The sequence below is a fragment of the Micromys minutus genome (genome assembly GCF_963924665.1).
Source record: "Micromys minutus genome assembly, chromosome: 1".
NCBI classification, from domain to species: Eukaryota; Metazoa; Chordata; class Mammalia; order Rodentia; family Muridae; genus Micromys; species Micromys minutus.
In genome coordinates this window covers 230,000,688-230,020,037 of record NC_137969.1, presented here as the reverse complement: position 1 = coordinate 230,020,037, position 19,350 = coordinate 230,000,688, and the positions used below count along the sequence as shown (strand labels likewise).

The 19,350-nt window shown below is 44.5% G+C and overlaps 2 protein-coding genes across 3 annotated transcripts in view; both read right to left on the bottom strand.

The window, feature by feature from the left end:
- Positions 1–19,350, bottom strand: part of TTLL5 (tubulin tyrosine ligase like 5) — a 219,522-nt gene that overhangs the window by 7,564 nt on the left and 192,608 nt on the right. The window lies entirely within an intron of this gene.
- LOC308438799 (large ribosomal subunit protein eL21-like) lies at positions 9,406–9,888 on the bottom strand (the record flags this gene model as incomplete). Its single annotated transcript, XM_080940301.1, has 1 exon — positions 9,406–9,888. The coding sequence occupies one exon, from the start codon at positions 9,886–9,888 to the stop codon at positions 9,406–9,408; it is 483 nt and encodes a 160-aa protein (XP_080796427.1).

Below are 19,350 nucleotides of genomic sequence, written 5' to 3'. Positions count from 1 at the left end.
CACGTGCTGGAGGAACGTTGGAAGTAAATACAGAGACCTAGGTGGCCTTTAAAGTGAGACCACAATGTACCAATTAAGGAAAAAAAAAAGTCTTAAATGGTCATGGAACACGTGCTATGACTTGAACAGAGCATGGTGATTTTCTCTTTCTACTCCATTTTCTTCCACTGGGGTTGGGGGCAGTTGATGGTTGTGTGTGTTCTAGTACTGTGAGGTCAGCTCTCCCTGTAAAGCAAGCACAAGCTCCAACTTTGTGTTGGTGGCTGATTCATACCAAACTGAATTCAAATAACTACTATGATTCTACTGACTGGTTCTCACGAACCCGAATGTGACCCACTGATTGATCCAATGACCCACTACTGCTAGGTCATGACTCACAGTGTAAAAGTCTCTGTTGTGAACTGGGGCATGGTGATCCATGCCTGTAATCCTAGGACTTGGGAGGCTAGCATGGGAGGATCACCCTGAACTCTATACCAGCTTGTGTACATAGTGAATTTTAGGTACATCTTAACTACACAGTCTCTGTCTCAAACAACAACAACCAATCAAACCAAAATACAAAATAAAAAAGACAAACCACCAGAGCATGACAAATACAGAGGCAGATGTTCATAGCGAACCACTGAACTGCAAACAGGGTCCCCAATGAAGGAGTTTGAGAAAGGATTGAAGGATTTAAAAGGGTTTGCAACCCCATAACAACAACACTACCCACCAAACAGAGCTCTCAGGGACTATACCACTATTCAGGGAGTAGAAATAGACTGACCCATGCCTCCAGCTGTATATGTAGCAGAGGGTGTCCTTGTTGGGCATCAATAGGAAGAGAAGCCCTTGGTCCTGCCAAGGAGCAGTGCCCCAGTGTAGGGGAATGTCAGGGCAGGGAGGTGGGAGGGGATGGGAGCACCCTCATAGAAGCAGGGTGATGGGGGATGGAGGATGGGATAGAGAGTTTATGGAGGGGAAACTGGGAAAGAGGATAACATTTGATATGTAAATAAAATATACCCAATAATAAAAAAAGAAAAAGGACAAACCACTGTTCTCATGAACGAATCATCAAATTCCTTAATAGTTTAGAGGAAGTGGAGAGGAGTGGTGTATTCTACTCTAGAAGCAACTGAAGAAGATGGCACATGCTAAAGAGGCTGAGTTCCCAGGCATTCGAAGGGCAGAATCACGTTCCTAGTATCTCTGAAGACTTAGCCTCCAGACACCCCAGGCCATCACCCTGAGCAGCTGGGATGTGCATGAATAAATTCAGACAAACCACAGTCTCTGTGCTGACGTTCTTCTTCTGTAATGTGGAAGTAACTTGACAAACGTCAGTGGTTACTACATGACACTGTTCTGAATGTCGAAAGAGTTCAATGGAGCATGAGTCACAAGGAAATAATCTAAGCAAAAATCTATCCCCAGAGAATTTAAAAAAGGCACCTGTGTCAGCATATTAGCTCAACAGTCCCCTACATCATGTATTTCTGGGGTCTAAAATACTCAGATGTCTATAGGGGCTACCAGCTGGGCTCCCCAGGGCTCCTTCTCAGCCCTGGTCACTGTGCTGTTCTTCCTCACACTCGTTCCTTGGAAGTTTATCCATCCATAGCTTTAAGCTCTGTAAGGATGATGCTGAAAGATCCTCCAGGCTATGCCTGTCTCATCATTCTCAGGCTGCGGCTGCCGGGGGCATACGTCATAGTTCATTATCACAGCTGACTTCGGAAGCTCGTAAGGGACTAAGGAACATCACAGTCATCAGAAGGGCGCCTGGATCATCCCCACTCATACTCCTGTGAGCAACCCAGTTAAACTCCTTGGGTCCCCTTAAGGACATGAAGGCAGAGGGTACACTATTTGATAAGGGAAAAGTGCAGGCACAAGGAGGAGTAAGTGCATAGTGGGGAGTGACTATGACTCAAACACATTGTGTGCACGTACACAGAAGCCATAGGAAATCCAGGAGTACGCACACAGGCCCCTAGAAGAAAATGAGCATTGGGGAAGACACAGAAATGACTCGGGAACTGCTGGCGGAATGTAAAATGGTATCCTCTCTGTGGACACTAGCACCAGTCTTAATGGTCCTCAAAAATCTTAAAAATACAATCACAAGACCCAGTGACTCCACTCCTGTGTGTATATGCAAAGAAACAAGCACAGAGATTGAATAGATAATTGCATGGCTACGATCTCAACAACACTAAACACAACAGCCGGAAGGTGGTAGCAACGTGAGTGTCCACTGCTGGATGGACCGACAAGGAGCCAAACAGGCATGTTCACACAATGGAGTAGTATTCAGTCTTAAACAGGAAGGAGTAATGCTGCCACTTATGTGAGGCTTCTAGCAGTAAAACCCACAGGGACGGATAGCGGAATGGTAGGTGCGGGACAAAGGACTTCGTTTAATAGGTACGGGGAGGCAGTGTTCCAAGATGAGAAGTCGCCACATAGATGGTGGTGCCAGGCTCCGGACACGGATGCGCTTGACCCCACTGTACTATGTACTAAACACAGGAAGAGTGGCAAATTTATTTGTCTCCAGGCATAACATGAAGTGCTTATTGCTTGTATTATCTTGTTTAAAACCTATGCTTGCTTCTGGGCATATACCCCAGAGATGCTCCAACATACAACAAAGACGCATGCACTACAATGTTCATAGCAGCCCTATTTATAATAGCCAGAAGCTGGAAAGAACCCAGATGTCCTTCAGTAGATGAATGGATACAAAAATTGTGGTACATTTACACAAAGGAGTACTACTCAGCTATCAGAAACAATGATTTTATGAAATTCTTAAGAAAATGGATGCATCTAGAAAATATCATCCTGAGTGAGGTAACCCAGTGACAAAAGAACAGACATAATTTGCAGTCACTGATAATTGGATACTAACCCCAGAAAGCTCTGAACACCCCAGAAACAATTCACAGACTATATGAAGTTCAAGAAAAGAAAAAAAAAGAAAAAAAAAAAAAAAAAAGAAAAGAAAAAACCATTATGCTTAATCCTTACACACCAAGAAAACTTTGACTAATTCCAGGTTACATCCTGTTTTACATGTACTTTATACTCATTGTAACGAGTAAGATCTTAATGCACACTATCAAACCTTTAAAAAAAAAAAAACTAAGCACTGACAAAAATGTATTCGTATACTTTTATGCAAAAATGCCTAAAATTTGTACATTTATCTTTGTTTTTTAAAATAAAGTTGTTAAAAAATCCCCTATGCTTGCAATGTAGACTTTAAAAAGTCTGAAGTGGAATGAAGGGGAGACTTTACTGTTTTGTCTGTCCTATGGCCCTTCCTATTTGCTTATGGTTTTAACCCCTTTGGGAAATGTCCCATCTGCCTCCCCTGATATCAACTAGATTTTTTGGCCAGACTGGAAAGTCGTTCTATTCCCCCTGGGTCGTGGTGAGCTGGCCCACTGGGCCCAAGTCCACATTCCCTTGACCACAGCAACTGCTTCAGGAGGTGGCCTCAATGTGTGAGCCAGGCCCTCAGGCCTCTCTTTCTGTGAAGGAGCAGAACTGTTCCTTTCAGTCCCTGGGCTGTGAAGAATAAAGCTGGAGTTGCTCAAATCGCACAAAAAGCCTCATGATGCTTCTACACAGAGGAAGCCACAGAAAGTGAGAACTAGGGAGGCTAGTGAGGCCGACAGGAAGGAAAGAAAATGAAGGAGGGAAGTGCACGAGGTGGAAAGGATGGAGACAGAGGACAAACATGCTTAGCTCTAGGATCCCATGAAGATGCAGATGTGAAAGGCCCCCACAGAACCACCTTGGTCCTTTCGCTTTCACAGCAAGTATTCTTATCCACCGAGGCCTTTTCTTTAAGAAGAAAGGAAGGAATTTAAAACTAATTCATGTATGTATTAATACAAACTAATAGCACAAAATAAATGGATGTGATTTAAGCCACCTGAAGAAAAAAGACGCACCGTGTAAGCGTTGCTCTCTTCCCCAGGCTTTGCATTTCCATCTCACAGGCAGGCGGTAGCCTTAGGGTCACACACATGCCTTTCTCAGGACAGTTAACACACAAACATGAGCATGACCTACACTGTGCTTTGCTTTCTGCTCGTCTTCATTCTCTATTTAACAACGTATCTCAGAAATTGTTCCTTATCCACAAGACGTCTACATCAAGAGCACTCCTTTGGTAATCCACATGCAAACAGGCAGTCTCAAGACAGCTCTGAAGATGACCTGGTAAGGTCTCCCAGGAGCTTACTCTTTGGTTCTACAGCTCTTTGCAAGTCTGTCATCTTGTCATCCTGCAACTAGGAGATAACAGGAAACAGCTTCTTCCTCCCTGACAACCAAGGCCCACCCAGGAGAACCCACAGTCAGCCACAGCTTACAAAGATGCTGATTCTCAGGATGCTCTGAAAGGGAAAGGTGGGATGACCTGTCCCCCACATAAGTGTCCCTCAAGATCATAAAAAGAAAGTTTAACTTTGGTTGGGAACAAGAACCACTCTGCCACAAGGAAAAGAACACATGATAAAGGATTCATTGCTAACGACACACGTGCATTGGTCCACCTTACATTGTGTAGTTGGGCTCCACTTGTTGGGACTCCATAGAGAGAAATACACCAAAAAACTCCTGGTGATGTGCTGCTAGACAGTGCTGTGATTCATGTTTGCTGTCCTGACTCTACCAAACTGAATGCTGGTGTCTCCGTGAAGTGTTTGCCGGTGGACCGAGCTGCCGCTGCTGACCTGTGGACTGAACTGCTGATTTACAGACAACACAGATGGGATTTGCTCTAAAGAACCACTTCAAAACATTTCCCCCGTGTCCTTTCTTTTCCACTACCTGTGGTGGGTGGTAGGCTAGAAGGGAGGTTAAAACATTTAAGGACTATCTTTAAAAGTAGGCTTTGAAAAAATTAAAGTTATACCGGGCTCACTATTCTCACAGCTCTGGGGTCTAAGGTCAGGATGCTGAAAAGTTTGGCCTCTCTCCACTCCATGCCTTCACTGGGTCTTTTCTGAGTGAGCACACGTGGTTGAGGTTTCTTCTTCTAGGGGTCAGAAGGAAGGAGGGCCCAGGGACAGCTTTGCTTTAACTTAATCGACAGCTCCAAAGGCAGTCACTTTCTGAGGACCTTGGGGGAAGGGAGAACTTCCATAGCTGAAATTCAGAAAGACCCAATCTGACCAAGTGCATACAGACAGACAGACAGACAGACAGCTTTGGGAGAGGTCCACGTGGAGGCTGGCCAGTAACCACGAGAGTGAGAGCTTGGAAGCTGGTTTCCAGTTCATCTCAAAATGAGGTCAGAGTCCCTCAATGCCAGCTTGACCGCAACTGCATGAGAAACCAAAGATGGACGGCCACACCAGGAAGCCCGGGCCACAGAAACTGTGAGGTAAGAAAGGCTTGTAAAGCCCGAAGTTTGGGGATAAAATTTGTTACACAATACCTACCAACAAAGAAAAACTTGTGTTAACTGAATATTTATGGGGAAGAATAGCTTGGCTGGAGAGCTTTTCTGTGAAGTAGGATGCAGGCCAAATACCTCTTCCTTTCAAACTTTGCTACAATGAAAACCAACAATATGTTCTAGTATGTGTGGGGGTAGCTGGTTGGCCTCTGAGGACTAAGACAGTTTGAGGTGTCACATGATAGTAAAAAGCAAGAGCAGAAAGCTAGCAGATTCATTTGTACCCGGCCTCCACAGCAGCCCTTTGAAAAATGACAAGGCAGCTGTTTTAATTCAGGTGCACAGCAAAGTATCTGGCATATGACAGATAAATACAAATATTTCTAAGTCACAGTGCTTCTGATGTCCTATGCCAAGCTAAGTCCAGCAAGGCCAGCTGCTTGTACAGCCAACAAGGCTAATATGTGGCAAACTAAGGGGCAAAGTATAGCGTCTACTGAACTGTCTCAACTGTTTTCTATTTGCATTTTTTCTTTCTTAAAATTATGATTAAATTTTTGGTTTTTTGTTTTTGTTTTTCAGACAGTGTTTTTCTGTGTAGTCCAGGTTGGTCTCAAACTCAGAAATCCTTCTGTCTCTGCTTCCCAAGTACTGGGATTGAAGGTGTGTGCCACCAAACCCAGCTCAGATCTTCAGGTTACTGGTGTTCCACCACATATCAGGTACATCTTCACAGAAAATTCTGGGTAAATAAAATAGTGCAGAAATGAAGGGCATTTATGTTTCCCCTTAGGAGATCAAGGGACAGAAACAAGGGTGGAGATGGCTCTTAGCTATCTCACACTCACTAAGTATCTACTATATTCACAGGATGATGTGTGTAATGGATGAATGACATAATCCCTAGATTCTTTAGAAGCTCAGCGATCAAGGACAACAGTAAACCATAGTATTTAGCAAGTTTTATTAGAGGATGGTCAAGGCTGATGGAAGAGATGGGTAAGAGATTGGGGCTCTGTGCACGGCAGCATAATGACTGGAATGGAGAGGGGTGTGCTGGGCCAGTGGTGAGCGACAGCAGTAACCTAGTGCAGACTTGTACCTACTGACCTCAGGCCTGCTAGGCCAATGCTTGACCACTCATCTATATGGCAAACTGTGGGTTTGGAGGCAGTAATTGACTGTGTAGACCAGGCTGGGCTAAAATTTCTGAATGCTGGGAATGGCACCTTGCAGGCTCCAGAATTTTATACTGGGTTTGTTGTTAGGTCTTTTGTTTTGAGACAGGGTCTTACTATATGCCCTGGCTGGTCTAGATTCTCTGTGTGTATAGATCAGGATGGTCTAAACTGAAACCTGCCAGCCTCTGACTCCCACACACTAGGATCAAAGGCATGAGCCACCACATCCTGCCCAAGAAATGATTCATTTGTTTGTATTATTAAGTTATTATCTTAATTAATTAGTTAATTTGGGTGCCAGGAGTATGGAGGTCAAAAGTCAAGGTATCAAGTCATCTCTCTCCTGCCACCACATGGGTCCCAGAGACTGAAAACAGTCTGCACAATTGGAGACAGGCAACTTTATGTGCTGGGCCAAGCCATCTCCTTTTTTATTCCCACATTTTAGACAGGGTCTCACAGAGCTGGAGAGATGGTTCGGCAATTAAGAGCACTTGTTGCTCTGGCAGAGGACCTGGGTTCAGTTCCCAGCACCCACATGGCAGCTCATAATATCTCAAGTTGCAGAGGGATTGGACTCCTCCTTAGGACCTTCCCAGACACTAGACACAAATGTGGGCATATACATATGTGCAGGCAAAATATTCATGACACATAAACAAATCTAATAAAATTTTAAGCAGGACCTTCTCAGAGTGGCCTGGAATTAAGCCATGTAGCCCTGAACTCAAAGTAATCCTACCGTGTCTGTCTGGTGAAATAACTGTTCTTAAAAGACTTTTAAAAAAATGTGCATGCAAATTTATTCACATAAATGCAAGATCATGTGAGTGTTCCTATGTGTGGAGACCAGAGGTCAGGCTCAGTGTCCTCCTTAGTAATTAACCTTGGTTCTCCGTTTGTCTTAACAATTTATCATTTTAAATTACGTATATATGTGTGTATGCATGTATGTTTTCATGTGCACACATGCACATGAAGTACCATTGGAGGACAGAGATGTAGGATCTTCCTGGAGTTGGAGTTAAATGTGGCTATCAGTGGTGTTAGGATCAGAGCTTGGTCCTCTGGAAGAGCAGTACAAGTTCTTACCCATCTCTCCCACACTCACTTTGTTTTACTGAACGTGGGCTGACATGGCTGGGCTGACTGGCATCTGAGCACTAGCAATCTCCTGTCTCTGCAGTGCTGAGACAGTACCTCCTCACTGGACCTGGCTTCTTCCTGGCTCTGGAGATTGGAATTCAAGTTCTCATGTTTGTTTGGCCAATATCTCCTGGCTGATCCATTGCCCCAGGCCTTAGGACATCATTTTATGCTGGGCATAGTGGCAATGCCTTTAATACCAGCCCTTGGGAAGCAGAGGCTGGTGAATTTCTTTGAGTTTGAGGCCTGTTAGTTAGAGTGAGACCTTATCTCAAAACAGACAATAATGACAACTACGTGAAGTTAAGAGCACAGTGCGTGATAAGATCAATATGGAAAAACTCCAGTTCAAGGAAAACTTGACACATCTCAGTTAGGGCATGAGATATGTGTAGATTATGTTAAGTCAATACATGATTGGACAGGGAGAGGAGGTGGAAAAAAGGAGAGGAAACGGAAGAGGAGGGTCAAAGGAGAAGGAGGAGAAGGAGCGGGAACAGGAGGCCTGGAAAAACGGCAGGTGAGAAGGGATCTCCTAGGAGGAGAATAGAGAGTGTGGTGGTAAATCTGCCCAATGTAGATACGTATCTTGTTTCCTAATTACTGATTGTGTTTTCATTGAACGGGTTTATTTGGGTTGAAGAGGAAAATGGAACAAATTGGCGATTGGGTTGAAGAGGCTATTGAAACAGATATGAATAAAACTGTACGTGACACATAAAAGGTATTTAAAGGATAAAATATAACAACCGAGAACCAACTGGATGGGTACATGGGGTTGTGGGGGTAGGGGTGAAGAAACTCAGTCACAGGCTTTGTCTCTGAGGAAGATGGCTGAGGAAGGTCTTAAGAGTGTCTAAGAGAACCACAAATTCAGTTTGGGGTGTGTTATGCTTGAAAGGTCTGTGCAGTTAACAGGAGAGATGCCCCAACATGTCTAGGATATGTGGACCTAACAGAAGAGTGAGCAGAGGGTGATACCCAGGACATGCCCAGGACAAGGCCTCCCAAACTCTGCTGTCTGTCCTGACCCATGATGCCATGTGTGTCAGCTGTGGCTGGACGCCTCCGTTGGAAACTACTACAGGGAGTCAGCGCAAAATGAGGGAGAGGATCGAGGTGGGATCCTGGAGAATGAAAAGTCAGCCAGGAAGAGAAGATCTGTAAAGAAAGACTAGAAGAAACAGACAAATAGGGATGTGTGTGTTTCACATTATCAAGCTCAAAACTCAGTACCACTGAAGATCAATGCCTTAACCACGTGTCTAACACCATTAATAGCCACCAATGGCAGGGGTCCTTGTCCTCAGTGGTTTACCACTAATTACACTATGCTCCAGGAAAAAGCCCTTCATGACTCATGCGAGCACCTGACTTGACACACACACACACACACACACACACACACACACACACACACACACACACACGAAGACTTGTTGACAAGGAGTGGAAGGGGGATGGCTACAAGGGAAGAAGGACTGTGATATGACCAAAGTACATTATATACATGTATATAATTATCAAATAAAAATATTGCTGTTTCTCAAGAGGACCTTTGCCCGTTCCTATTTTCCTCTTATAAATTTCCCATGCAGTTTCTCAGTCAGTTGCTCCTGTTTTTTTTTTTCCACTTTGCAGTTGGGGTCCTTTATTTCTCTTTGTACATCAGGCCATGAATTCGTAGGGAACGGGCTCCAGCAGCTCAGGCTCTTTTCCGTTAGTCCTCACAAAGTGCGCTTCTCTGGGTGGCGCAGGCTGGCGCTTCAGCTGAACCCAGGCGCCCTTCTCCTTGGCTTCCGTTTTCTTCTGATCGTTCTCCGTCACCCGCTTCAGGAAGCCGTCTCTGCTCTTCGAGTGCTTGATGTGCTCAATCCGCACATCGATCCTCTTGGCCGGAATCTTGCCTTTAACTTGCCTGTTTATGATGATGCCCACAGCATGCTGGGTGACATTGTAGACTCTTCCGGTTTTTCCGTGGTAATACTTAAGGGGCATTCCTTTCTGAACAGTGCCCATTCCCTTGATGTCTACAGTACCACCCTTCTTGTAGATTCGAATGTATATAGCCAAAGGGACAACTCCATGCTTTCTAAAAGGCCTAGAGAACATATAGTGAGTGCCTCTCCTCTTTTCTTTTGTGTTCGTCATGCTGGTGAGTCAACTGGAAGATGGCTGCCGAAAGGAAGAGGGCGTGGCTGCCAGCCAGTTGCTCCTTAATTCCTTGTTTTACACATTTTTTTTTCAGCAGAAATTTAAATAAGTAACATAAATACTAATGTAAGGTGAATTTACAACCATTCTTTGTCTTATAAATCTGGCAATTTAATTTTTTTCTTATATGTGCTTCTAACTGAATTCAAAGTTAGGGACCTTTTGATTTAGTCATTATGTTATTTCATATGTGTGCCAAATTTTGGGGTGAGCATGTGAGTACCATGTGAGTGAGTACTGGGCACTGACTACACTGGCGCTCTGGGGTGGGCATACTTAATTCCCAGAATTAACAAAGCCACATACCCCTAAACCACATGACAACAATAAACCTGGCAGGTGGAGAAAGAGTAGAAGTCTCAGATCCCAGAACTTTTGTTGTTGTTTCTGAGACAGAGTCTGAACACTGTAGCTCTGGCCAGCACATACATAGATCAGGTTGACCTCAGAGTCTGAGTTTCTCCTGCTTCTGCTTCCTGAGTACTGGGAGTAAAACCATGGCCACCATGCCTGGCAGTTTCCCCCAATTCTACCTGTAAACTCTGTGTTGGCTTTTAACACCCCTTGCCAGGTTTGAAACATATTTTCTATTTCTTCCTTGAATGGGATACGGAAGTCAGAAAGCTAACCTGGATACAGCAAGCCCCGTCACCCAGTGACTATAGACTGGAGAAAGGTAACCTCATCTCTCAAAATGTCAGGATGGTATCTAGCATTGCAGGAGCCAAACAGATGTGAGACCCTGCTTTAAAGCCTCTCGGAGGGTAGGTTCTTCAGTCTTTAATGTGAGCCTTTCAGAACCGGCACGAAGGCAGCATTCCTCAGACCAGCTGCAGGTGGAAGCCTGTATATTTTGAATACACTTTGGGAAACATGGCCCCACTTTTACCAGCTAAGGGAGGGTGGATGACCTGCCCAAGCTCACACAAATGGCAAAGCTGAGGTGAGAACACCCTTCCCCCGTGGAACCCCTTCTTCTTTTCTGCACACCACACTCTGGAATGCACCTCACATTCTGTGCTAAACCTGTGGAGAGCAGAGCGGCACACAGACCCACAGACACTCTGACTTCTAAGACTTGGAAATTCTCTTTTGGTAGCAATGACAAAGATCAATGGGATGATCTCTTTGGGAGCCCTTCAGCTGTCTAGGCTGGGTGGGTGGGGGGAGTCAACAGGGAGGAAAGAGGGTGAGGGAGGAGCTCTTGGGATGCTTAAAAGAAAAGTGGATTTATGAGAGGCTAATTCCTGGAACAGATGTGAAACCAAATACTTCACAGCCCATTCCTGCCCTGCTCTTTCAGGCAGGGAAATGAAAGCAGGGTTAACCTAGTCTTCCACACACCAGGCTTTGCTGCTTTCAAAACTCCCATGACCAGGGCACAGGCCTTTTCCTGCTCCTCCCCCTTTCCTATAGAACTAAGGAGAGAGCTGGGACTGTTCAGAGAGGCTGTCTGCCCTTTCCTCCACCTACAATTTCAGAGCAGGGACGCGTGGCAGGCTCCAGACCTCCTTCACCCGGGAACACAGCTGTGTTCCTGCCCTGGACCACGAGGAAGCAGTTGCTTGTAAATGTGATTTAGGATCCTGATAGCTCATCTGTGGGTCGGGAGAAATCAAAATTAGTTTAATTACAAGTGCCCTCTTGGAGAGGCCACAAGCACAGAAAGCATTAGACTAATGGTTGGGAATTCTAGCTTCCTAAGACCCAAGGTTTGTGAAAGAGAGACAGCTGAATTAAGGAGAACTAACATCCTGGCCATGTAATGACACTACCGGTACAGTGGAAACATACAGAGAACATGTGTGTAGGCACACATGTATGTGTATATGTATTTTCTTCATCTATCATGGCTGTGTGTGCCTCAGAAGTCATGTGTTAGAACAGATGCTCACTGGTATGAACCAAGCTGACAGAAGCTCATGGCTTCTTTGGTTAACATGGAAATGCAGAGTTCCTTAAAGACATGGGCAGTAAGGCCAGAATCCCTGCGGGGAGTCAGCAGCAGGCCCTCACTTTCTCAGACCAGGCATGATTACAGAGGGTTAGCCAAGAAAATGTTTGGTGCTCCACAGAATGAAAGTACCAGGAACACCCTGGCCAGCACTGGGTCACTTAAGGTATCTCTAGGGGTCACCTTTCAAAGACAAAGGCACATAGTCTCTGACGGAGCAGCAGGGTGGTGTGGAGGGAGGTGGGAGGTGTGGAGGGAGCAGCAGGGGAGGGATTATCCAGGGCAGGAGAGCAAGTGCAGGCCAGCCCGCCCCATTCTCAGCTGCTCCCTCATGGATTTGGAGCATGAGGTGAAGCTTAAAGCTCTGAAACTATAGTCAAGGTCCCCTGAGCTCTGGGTGGACTAAAGCTATAGAAGTCCCCTAGAGCCTGTCACCTTTCCAAACAGGGACAGGCAAGTGAGGCCAGCTCCTAGTAACAGCTGCCATGCACCAAACACAGTAGCTTGCTTGGCAATGAGAAACACTGTGGGCAACACAGGCCCCAAGGCTTTCCTCATAACTTTTCATAGCACATCTAAGACAAAATGGACAAATACCATTGGATTAAACCAATATTACATTTCATGATCAGGACACACTAAATAGGCATTTTCCAAACCTTTACATTCCTATTGAAAATTGTTTTTTTTTTTTAAATTTACTTTCAAGGTCTGGAGAGATGACTGAGTGGGTGAGGGCACTGACTGCTCTTCCAGAGGTCATGAGTTCAATTCCCAGCAACCACATGGTGGCTCACATCCATCTATAATGAGATCTAATGCCCTCTTCTGGTATGCAGGCATATAAAACAAGATAAGCTTATAAAATTTACTTTTAAAGATACATTTTTATTTCTTCTTATTACATATAAATGTGCTGATGCCCAAGTTGGCCAGAGATATCAGGTTCCCCAGGAGCTAGAGTTACAGACTTTTTGATGTAGGTATTTAAAATTGCACCCTGGTCTTCTGGAAGAGCAGTACTTGCTCTTAACCTCTAAGCCATAGCTCCAGCCCTAAATGAGAGTTTGTTATAGAATAGGGATCTGTGTATAGGGGAGGAGAAAGAAGAAGGAATAAATTACTGTTGACACCAAAGCCTTTTGTCTTAAGAGAATGAGGGTCAGGCTGGCCTGGAATTTACTATGTAGCCCAGGCTGGTCTTAAACTCATGGCAATCCTCCTGTCTTATACGCCCACATGCTGAGATGACAGGTCTGAGTCACACCCAGCTTGTTCTATTCTCGATTTTTAAAGTGCTAAATTTTGATAGATGTCATGGTCATATCGTTTTTGCATTTTGTTAGTTTGTTTTCTTTATTTGTTTTTGACAGACCTCTCTTCAGGTTGTCCAAGATGATTTCAAACTCAAGGCAGTAGAGGATGACCTCCAATTCCCTGTTTCTCTGCTAGGGTTTACAAGGTGTGTTTCACATCTGAATAAAATCTACCCACATAAGAGTATATAACTTGGGATGGAGAGATGGCTCAGAGGTTAAGAGCACTGTCCTGAGTTCAATTCCCAGCAACCACATGGTGGCTCACAACCATCTGTAATGGGATCCAATTCCCTTTTCAGGTGTGTCTGAAGACAGCTACAGTGCACTCCTATACATAAAATAAATACATCTTTAAAAAAAGATTATATAATTCAAGAGGTTTTATTACACAGAGTTGTGTGACTACCACACAAAAACTAAATCTTAGAAGTTTTCATTATTCTAGAAAGCCAGCCCCATTCTCCCTCCCCCAACTAGCCCTGGGCAGCCACTAGTGCTGTTAGTTTCTATGGGATCAGCTGTTTATTTGTTTTAGTGTCTATATAGATCAGGGTATCCTCAAACTCTTAGCATTCAAAGTGTTAAGATAACAGACATGTGTCACCACATTCAGCCTGTACATTTTACATCAATAGAATTGTGACATATGACACTTTGTGACTGGCTTTACTCTATGCTTTCAAAGTGTGCTCAGACTGCGTGTATCAGCATTCCATTCTTTTCCATAGCTGTGTGTGCATTATATCTCATGCTTTATCATCTGGTAGACATCAGGTTGCTTTCACATAATGGCTCGTATGAGTAATGCTACCACACATCCATGCATCAAATACGCCATCAGTTATGGGGTGGCTGGGTTAATTGGTAACTGCATATTTAACTCTGGGGGACTGCTCTTTCCAAAGCAGCAACACTACTTTACAGTCTCATCAGCAGTGTGTAAGGATCCCAATTTCTCTGTCTCACCCACACTTGTTATTACCTAGCTCTGATTATAGCCACCCTCCTGGGCGTGAAGTGGTTTTGGTCTGCATTCTCCTAATGACACATCTTTTCTAGGTGGTTATTGGCCCCTGGCACATGTTCTTTAAAGGGATGTCTTTGAAACCCTCAGTTCACTTCTAAAATTGCCTGTCCTTTTCTTGTTGAGTTGTAATTATTCTGAATATATTCTGGATAAAGTCTCTTACCATATATATGACTTGCAATTATTTTCTCCTACTCTGTACCTTTCTTTGTGTGGCCCATGTGTGCACAGAGGCCAGAAGAGAACATGAGACATTCTGCTTTCTCACTCTCTACCTGTTCACTTGAGACAGGGTCTCTCACTAACCTGGAGCTGGAGTGATGTGCAGCTGCCTGTGACCTTCCAGTCTCTGCCTGCTCCCCCCCAGTTGCCTGTGACCTTCCTGTCTCTGCCTGCTCCCCCTCAGCTGCCTGTGACCTTCCTGTCTCTGCCTGCTCCCCCTCAGCTGCCTGTGACCTTCCTGTCTCTGCCTGCTCCCCCTCAGCTGCCTGTGACCTTCCTGTCTCTGCCTGCTCCCCCTCAGCTGCCTGTGACCTTCCTGTCTCTGCCTGCTCCCCCTCAGCTGCCTGTGACCGTCCTGTCTCTGCCTGCTCCCCCTCAGCTGCCTGTGACCTTCCAGTCTCTGCCTGTTCCCCCCCCTCAGTGCTGAACTTGAACTCAGGTCCTCATGCCTGTACAGCAAATGCTCTTACACACTTACTCATCTCCCCAGCCTCCCTTTTGGCCCTGGACCGTTCTTGATGGAGTCTTCTGAAACACACAATTCAAGCTTTTGGATGAAGTCTGCTCTAACTGCATGGTTTCCTATGCTCTATGGAGGGCTGTCTTAAAGAAACAGCCGCTTGGCCAAAGTCAAAAGAACATACTCCTATATATCCTAGGCATTTTATCCTTAATACTTATACTTTGACAACCTGGGGTTAATTTTTATATACAGCATGAGCCAATTATTCTTCTGGAGGTGGACAGGCCATTGTTGTAGGTAATTTGTTGAGACCATTCTTTCTCCACTGTATAGCCCTGGTAGTCTGGTTCATAGACGTCAGTGGCACCATATATCGGTTCATTTCTGGGTATTTAATTTTATTGTGCCAATTTATCCTACATCACACTTATTACTGCATAGCATCTGTATTCATTACTATTTACTTATTCATTCATTCATTCATTCATTACTCCTATTTAGAGTTTAAATCCTGAGTAAATGTCTGTTTTTGGGTTGTCATTAGTCCTGGTCACACTCCTACTTTTCTTTTGGAGAATCTTAGTGAAGACTTAAAACACAAGAAAACTTCTTCAAATGCAGCAGGGTCCTCAAGAAGCTCTTTCAGTTCTTATTGCAGCCACAGCGTGAGCACACCTAAGGGCACCGTGAACAGACTTTCTAAGGTGGTAAAACAAGCTGAGAATGCAGGTCCGGAGTGCAGCAGCCTAACCACTGCTCTGCTGCAGGCCATGCCAGAGTGACCTGCGCACAACTCAGGGTATAAGATGGTGTATCACCACTACAATGGACCAAGAAAACAGTATTATTTCAATCAGCAAACATCTACCATTAGGCCTTTCCATCTATGCTTCATTTCCCACCTCTAACTCCCCCAGGAAGATGGAAGATAGAGATTCTCAAGTATTTCTGGAACCTCCAGGTAACAGGGACCCCAATGCCATTTGCTGGCCAGGATGAGGGCCAAGAAAGGTCAGCGATTAGGAGCACTGGCTGCTCATGCAGAGGACCGGAGTTCAATTCCTAGCACCTACAGAGTGCTCATAACCATTTATAACTTCAGGCCCAGGGGATCCAATGCCTCTCTTTTGCTTCCTGTGGCAAAATACTTACATATATTTTTTTTAAAGGTAGACTACAGCAAGCTGCCCTGACCCGCATATGTTTGCATACTGCCAGGAATCCTGGAAAGAGCAAGCCTTTTGTGAAAATAGACCCAGGCCACACTGACCAGCAGCTCCACTAGGAAGGGAAGCTGATAAAACAAGCTACTTGAGGAGCCCAGTGCTCAGAGGCAGCCTTTGGACCTGAGCTGCCTGCACCTGAACTTCAGCCTGACCACTGTCTGCATGGCAACATTTTTTCTCAGATTTAAAAGTGAGGTCGTGAACACCTACTTTTGTGTAGCATCTCCACATTACAGTCTGTAATCACTTTGGAAACTTTAACAGATACACAGAACATATAACTTGCCATGCTGACAATCTAAATCACAGTTCAGCCTCATAAGCATCCCAACTGCCTCTTGTGAAACTTACCTGAGTCCATCAAACACCAACTCTCCACTTTCTCCCTCTCTAGTCCTCAGCGGCCAGGCCATACTTGTTTATGCAATGGTAGCTGGTCTAATAGCCTAACTGGTGTGAAGAGGGAGGAGTCACTTCTCTTGTGAGCAGTTGGGGTTTCTACACATGCACTGCCATTTGTAGTCTTTCCTTGGGAGAAATGTCTATCCAAGTTCTCTGTCCATGTTTAAATTGGGTTGATCTATCCCGAAGATGACTATTCTTATGTTTATCATATAGAGGAGAAAACTGAGGCTCAAAGAAGTTAATGGATGTACTAAATTGCCAACTGGGAAGCAGAGAGTCCATATTGGCTGGTTTAACTTCAGAATGGTGCCATTTCTATCTTGTATTCTGAATTCTTTGCGAATGCAGACACGGTTCCTGACAGTGACAGCAATCATGGTAATAATGCCACACGGGACTCAATTTATGTAAAAGTGAAAAAGGTAAAGGCCAAGAGATCGCTGGTTCTGTCCTGAGTCCACTACAAACAGAAATACAAAGTACATTGCTCTATTTTTGCTTGTTGCTACGTTTTACTTGATGCTCAACACTAGTCACAGCTCTGATGCAGAGTACAGCCTCCAGCAGATGTAGTATATAATCTTAAAGGACACACACACACACACACACACACACACACACACACACACACACACACACAACCTACCTACCTACCTACCTACCTACCTACCTACCTACCTACCTAACTTTCATGTTCAGAAGAAAATCTCATCCCAGTAAAGTGATAAAACCCTGAAAGGACTCTAAGGCGTGTAGAAGAGGAAAGCAATTGGAGGACAATGTATCTCAAACAGACTGAGCCTCACTGTGACGTTGCCTTCCTACAGTAAGGTGAGTGGTGTGTGTGGCCTGCAGTCAAGGTCCTCATGAGGAAATAGCATCATAATAAGCAGGTTCATAGTTAGGTCGGGTAAGCAGGTCAGAGTAGCCATCAGTGGCTACTTTATATGAAATAGTTTTATAGTGCTACAAGAGATGGCACATCTAATTTTGAAGATTGTTTAATAATGAAATGTATCATTTATGAATTTTCCATTACATTTGTCTCCTGAGATTATTTAATTCACTTCAAGGATGAAAAACAGAATTATTCTCCAGAAGAAAATTTATGTATGTGGTTATATATTATTTATTTTAGATCTCATATTTCAAGGCATTGAAGCATTTTGGGTGATCTCCTGAATCCCTGATACTGGGAGTCAAATTCTACCTTCAGTTTATGGTCTTACTGAAGATACAAAGAACCAGGGAGTGACAAGAGATGACAAAATATAGAGAACTGTTAAGCTTGATGATGAACTGTTAGGTCCCAAGGGACCAAAAACTGACAAGAGAAATGCAATTTTACATATAAGGCTTACTGGAGGAAGCAAAGTTTAACTGGTTCCCTCAGGAGGGAAGGGTTTACAAATGTACACAGACATCCAAATATTAGCAAAATAAACCAAGGAAGAAGAACAGCATTTACCCATTCATGTCCTCAGCAGGATCTCTCAAACTTCTGCTGTGCTCTGATACTGTGCTGGGATTTCAGACTGGACCCGATTCCTACCTTCTAGAGACTCAAAGTAATCCGTGAAGGCAAGAGTGTGGGAGCAGCACTCAGCTCTGCCACAGCAGACCCAGAAACACTAAGTCAGATCAGGGGTGGAAACAGGACAGGCTCGGGCAGGAGGGAAGTTGCCACAGGCCAGACATGGAGAGGGACAGAGGAAGGAGAAAGGAAAGGGGAGAGGAGAGAGCACCAAAGGAGGACATGGCATCCACACAGCAGAACCCATTTATGCACAGAGGCCCAGAACACAGGCTGCAGGACGTGGAGCCAGCACTTATGTTGCCTGCTTTCCAACCATGTGGTGCATCTCATGCATCGAGAGGAAAGCCGGATATCTGAGCCCCTACATGAGTGTATATAGCTCTGAGAGAAGCTATGTTTAGGATGGTCTAAGTCACATGCAATCCACACAGCCCTCTAGGCAGTCATTATCTCACTGCTGGCTTTATCCTGTCATGATGCCATCTTTACAGACATGCACCATAATATTTTTCCTGCATGTACACCGTGTCAGAAAGTTGCCAAGTGAAACCCGTTTCTGGGCTAGCTGGCTAGGAGTAAGTAGTATTACTTCAGTGAACTCTACATAAACCATGCTAAATGGTTACTTTGAAATAAGATGTAGGAAAAAACTTGATTTTCACCCTCCTGTAGTTTTTGTGCGTAGGGGGTGCTGTGGGGCAGTGCTGGGAAAACCCCAGAGCCTCATGCAGGATTGGGCTCCGTTGACTGAGCACCCTTTTCAGGTGACAAGAACTCCAAGTTCTATCATCATGTTTCCTTCTCTGGACGACACAGCACTCAGGACCAAGTTTTACCTCAACTATCATTTATCTGACCTCTCATTTTTTTTTTTTTAAAGGTGAATTTTTCTCACGTCTTGACTTGGGTTTCCCTTCCTATTTCATGCTTTTTTGCATTGTATTTTGAGACTTCACATTGGAAGTGAAGTTTATGTTATACCTGCTTAGTTATAATCTCATCTGAAAGAAGATGGGAGCCATGTATAAACTGGTATCTTTGACTGCTAACTAGGTTATACTGGCTCATGCTGGCATGTGACTGGAAGGCTGTTGCCAGAGAGGAGCGTGCACTCTGGCTACCAGTGCACATCTGCTGATGAATGCACGGAAGAGTTCTGATCATGTATTTTTTTAAAGAGTGGATGCAAAATGGTGCCCAATACCAGGTGGGCCAGGAGTTCCCCAATGCTGACATCCTGCAAATC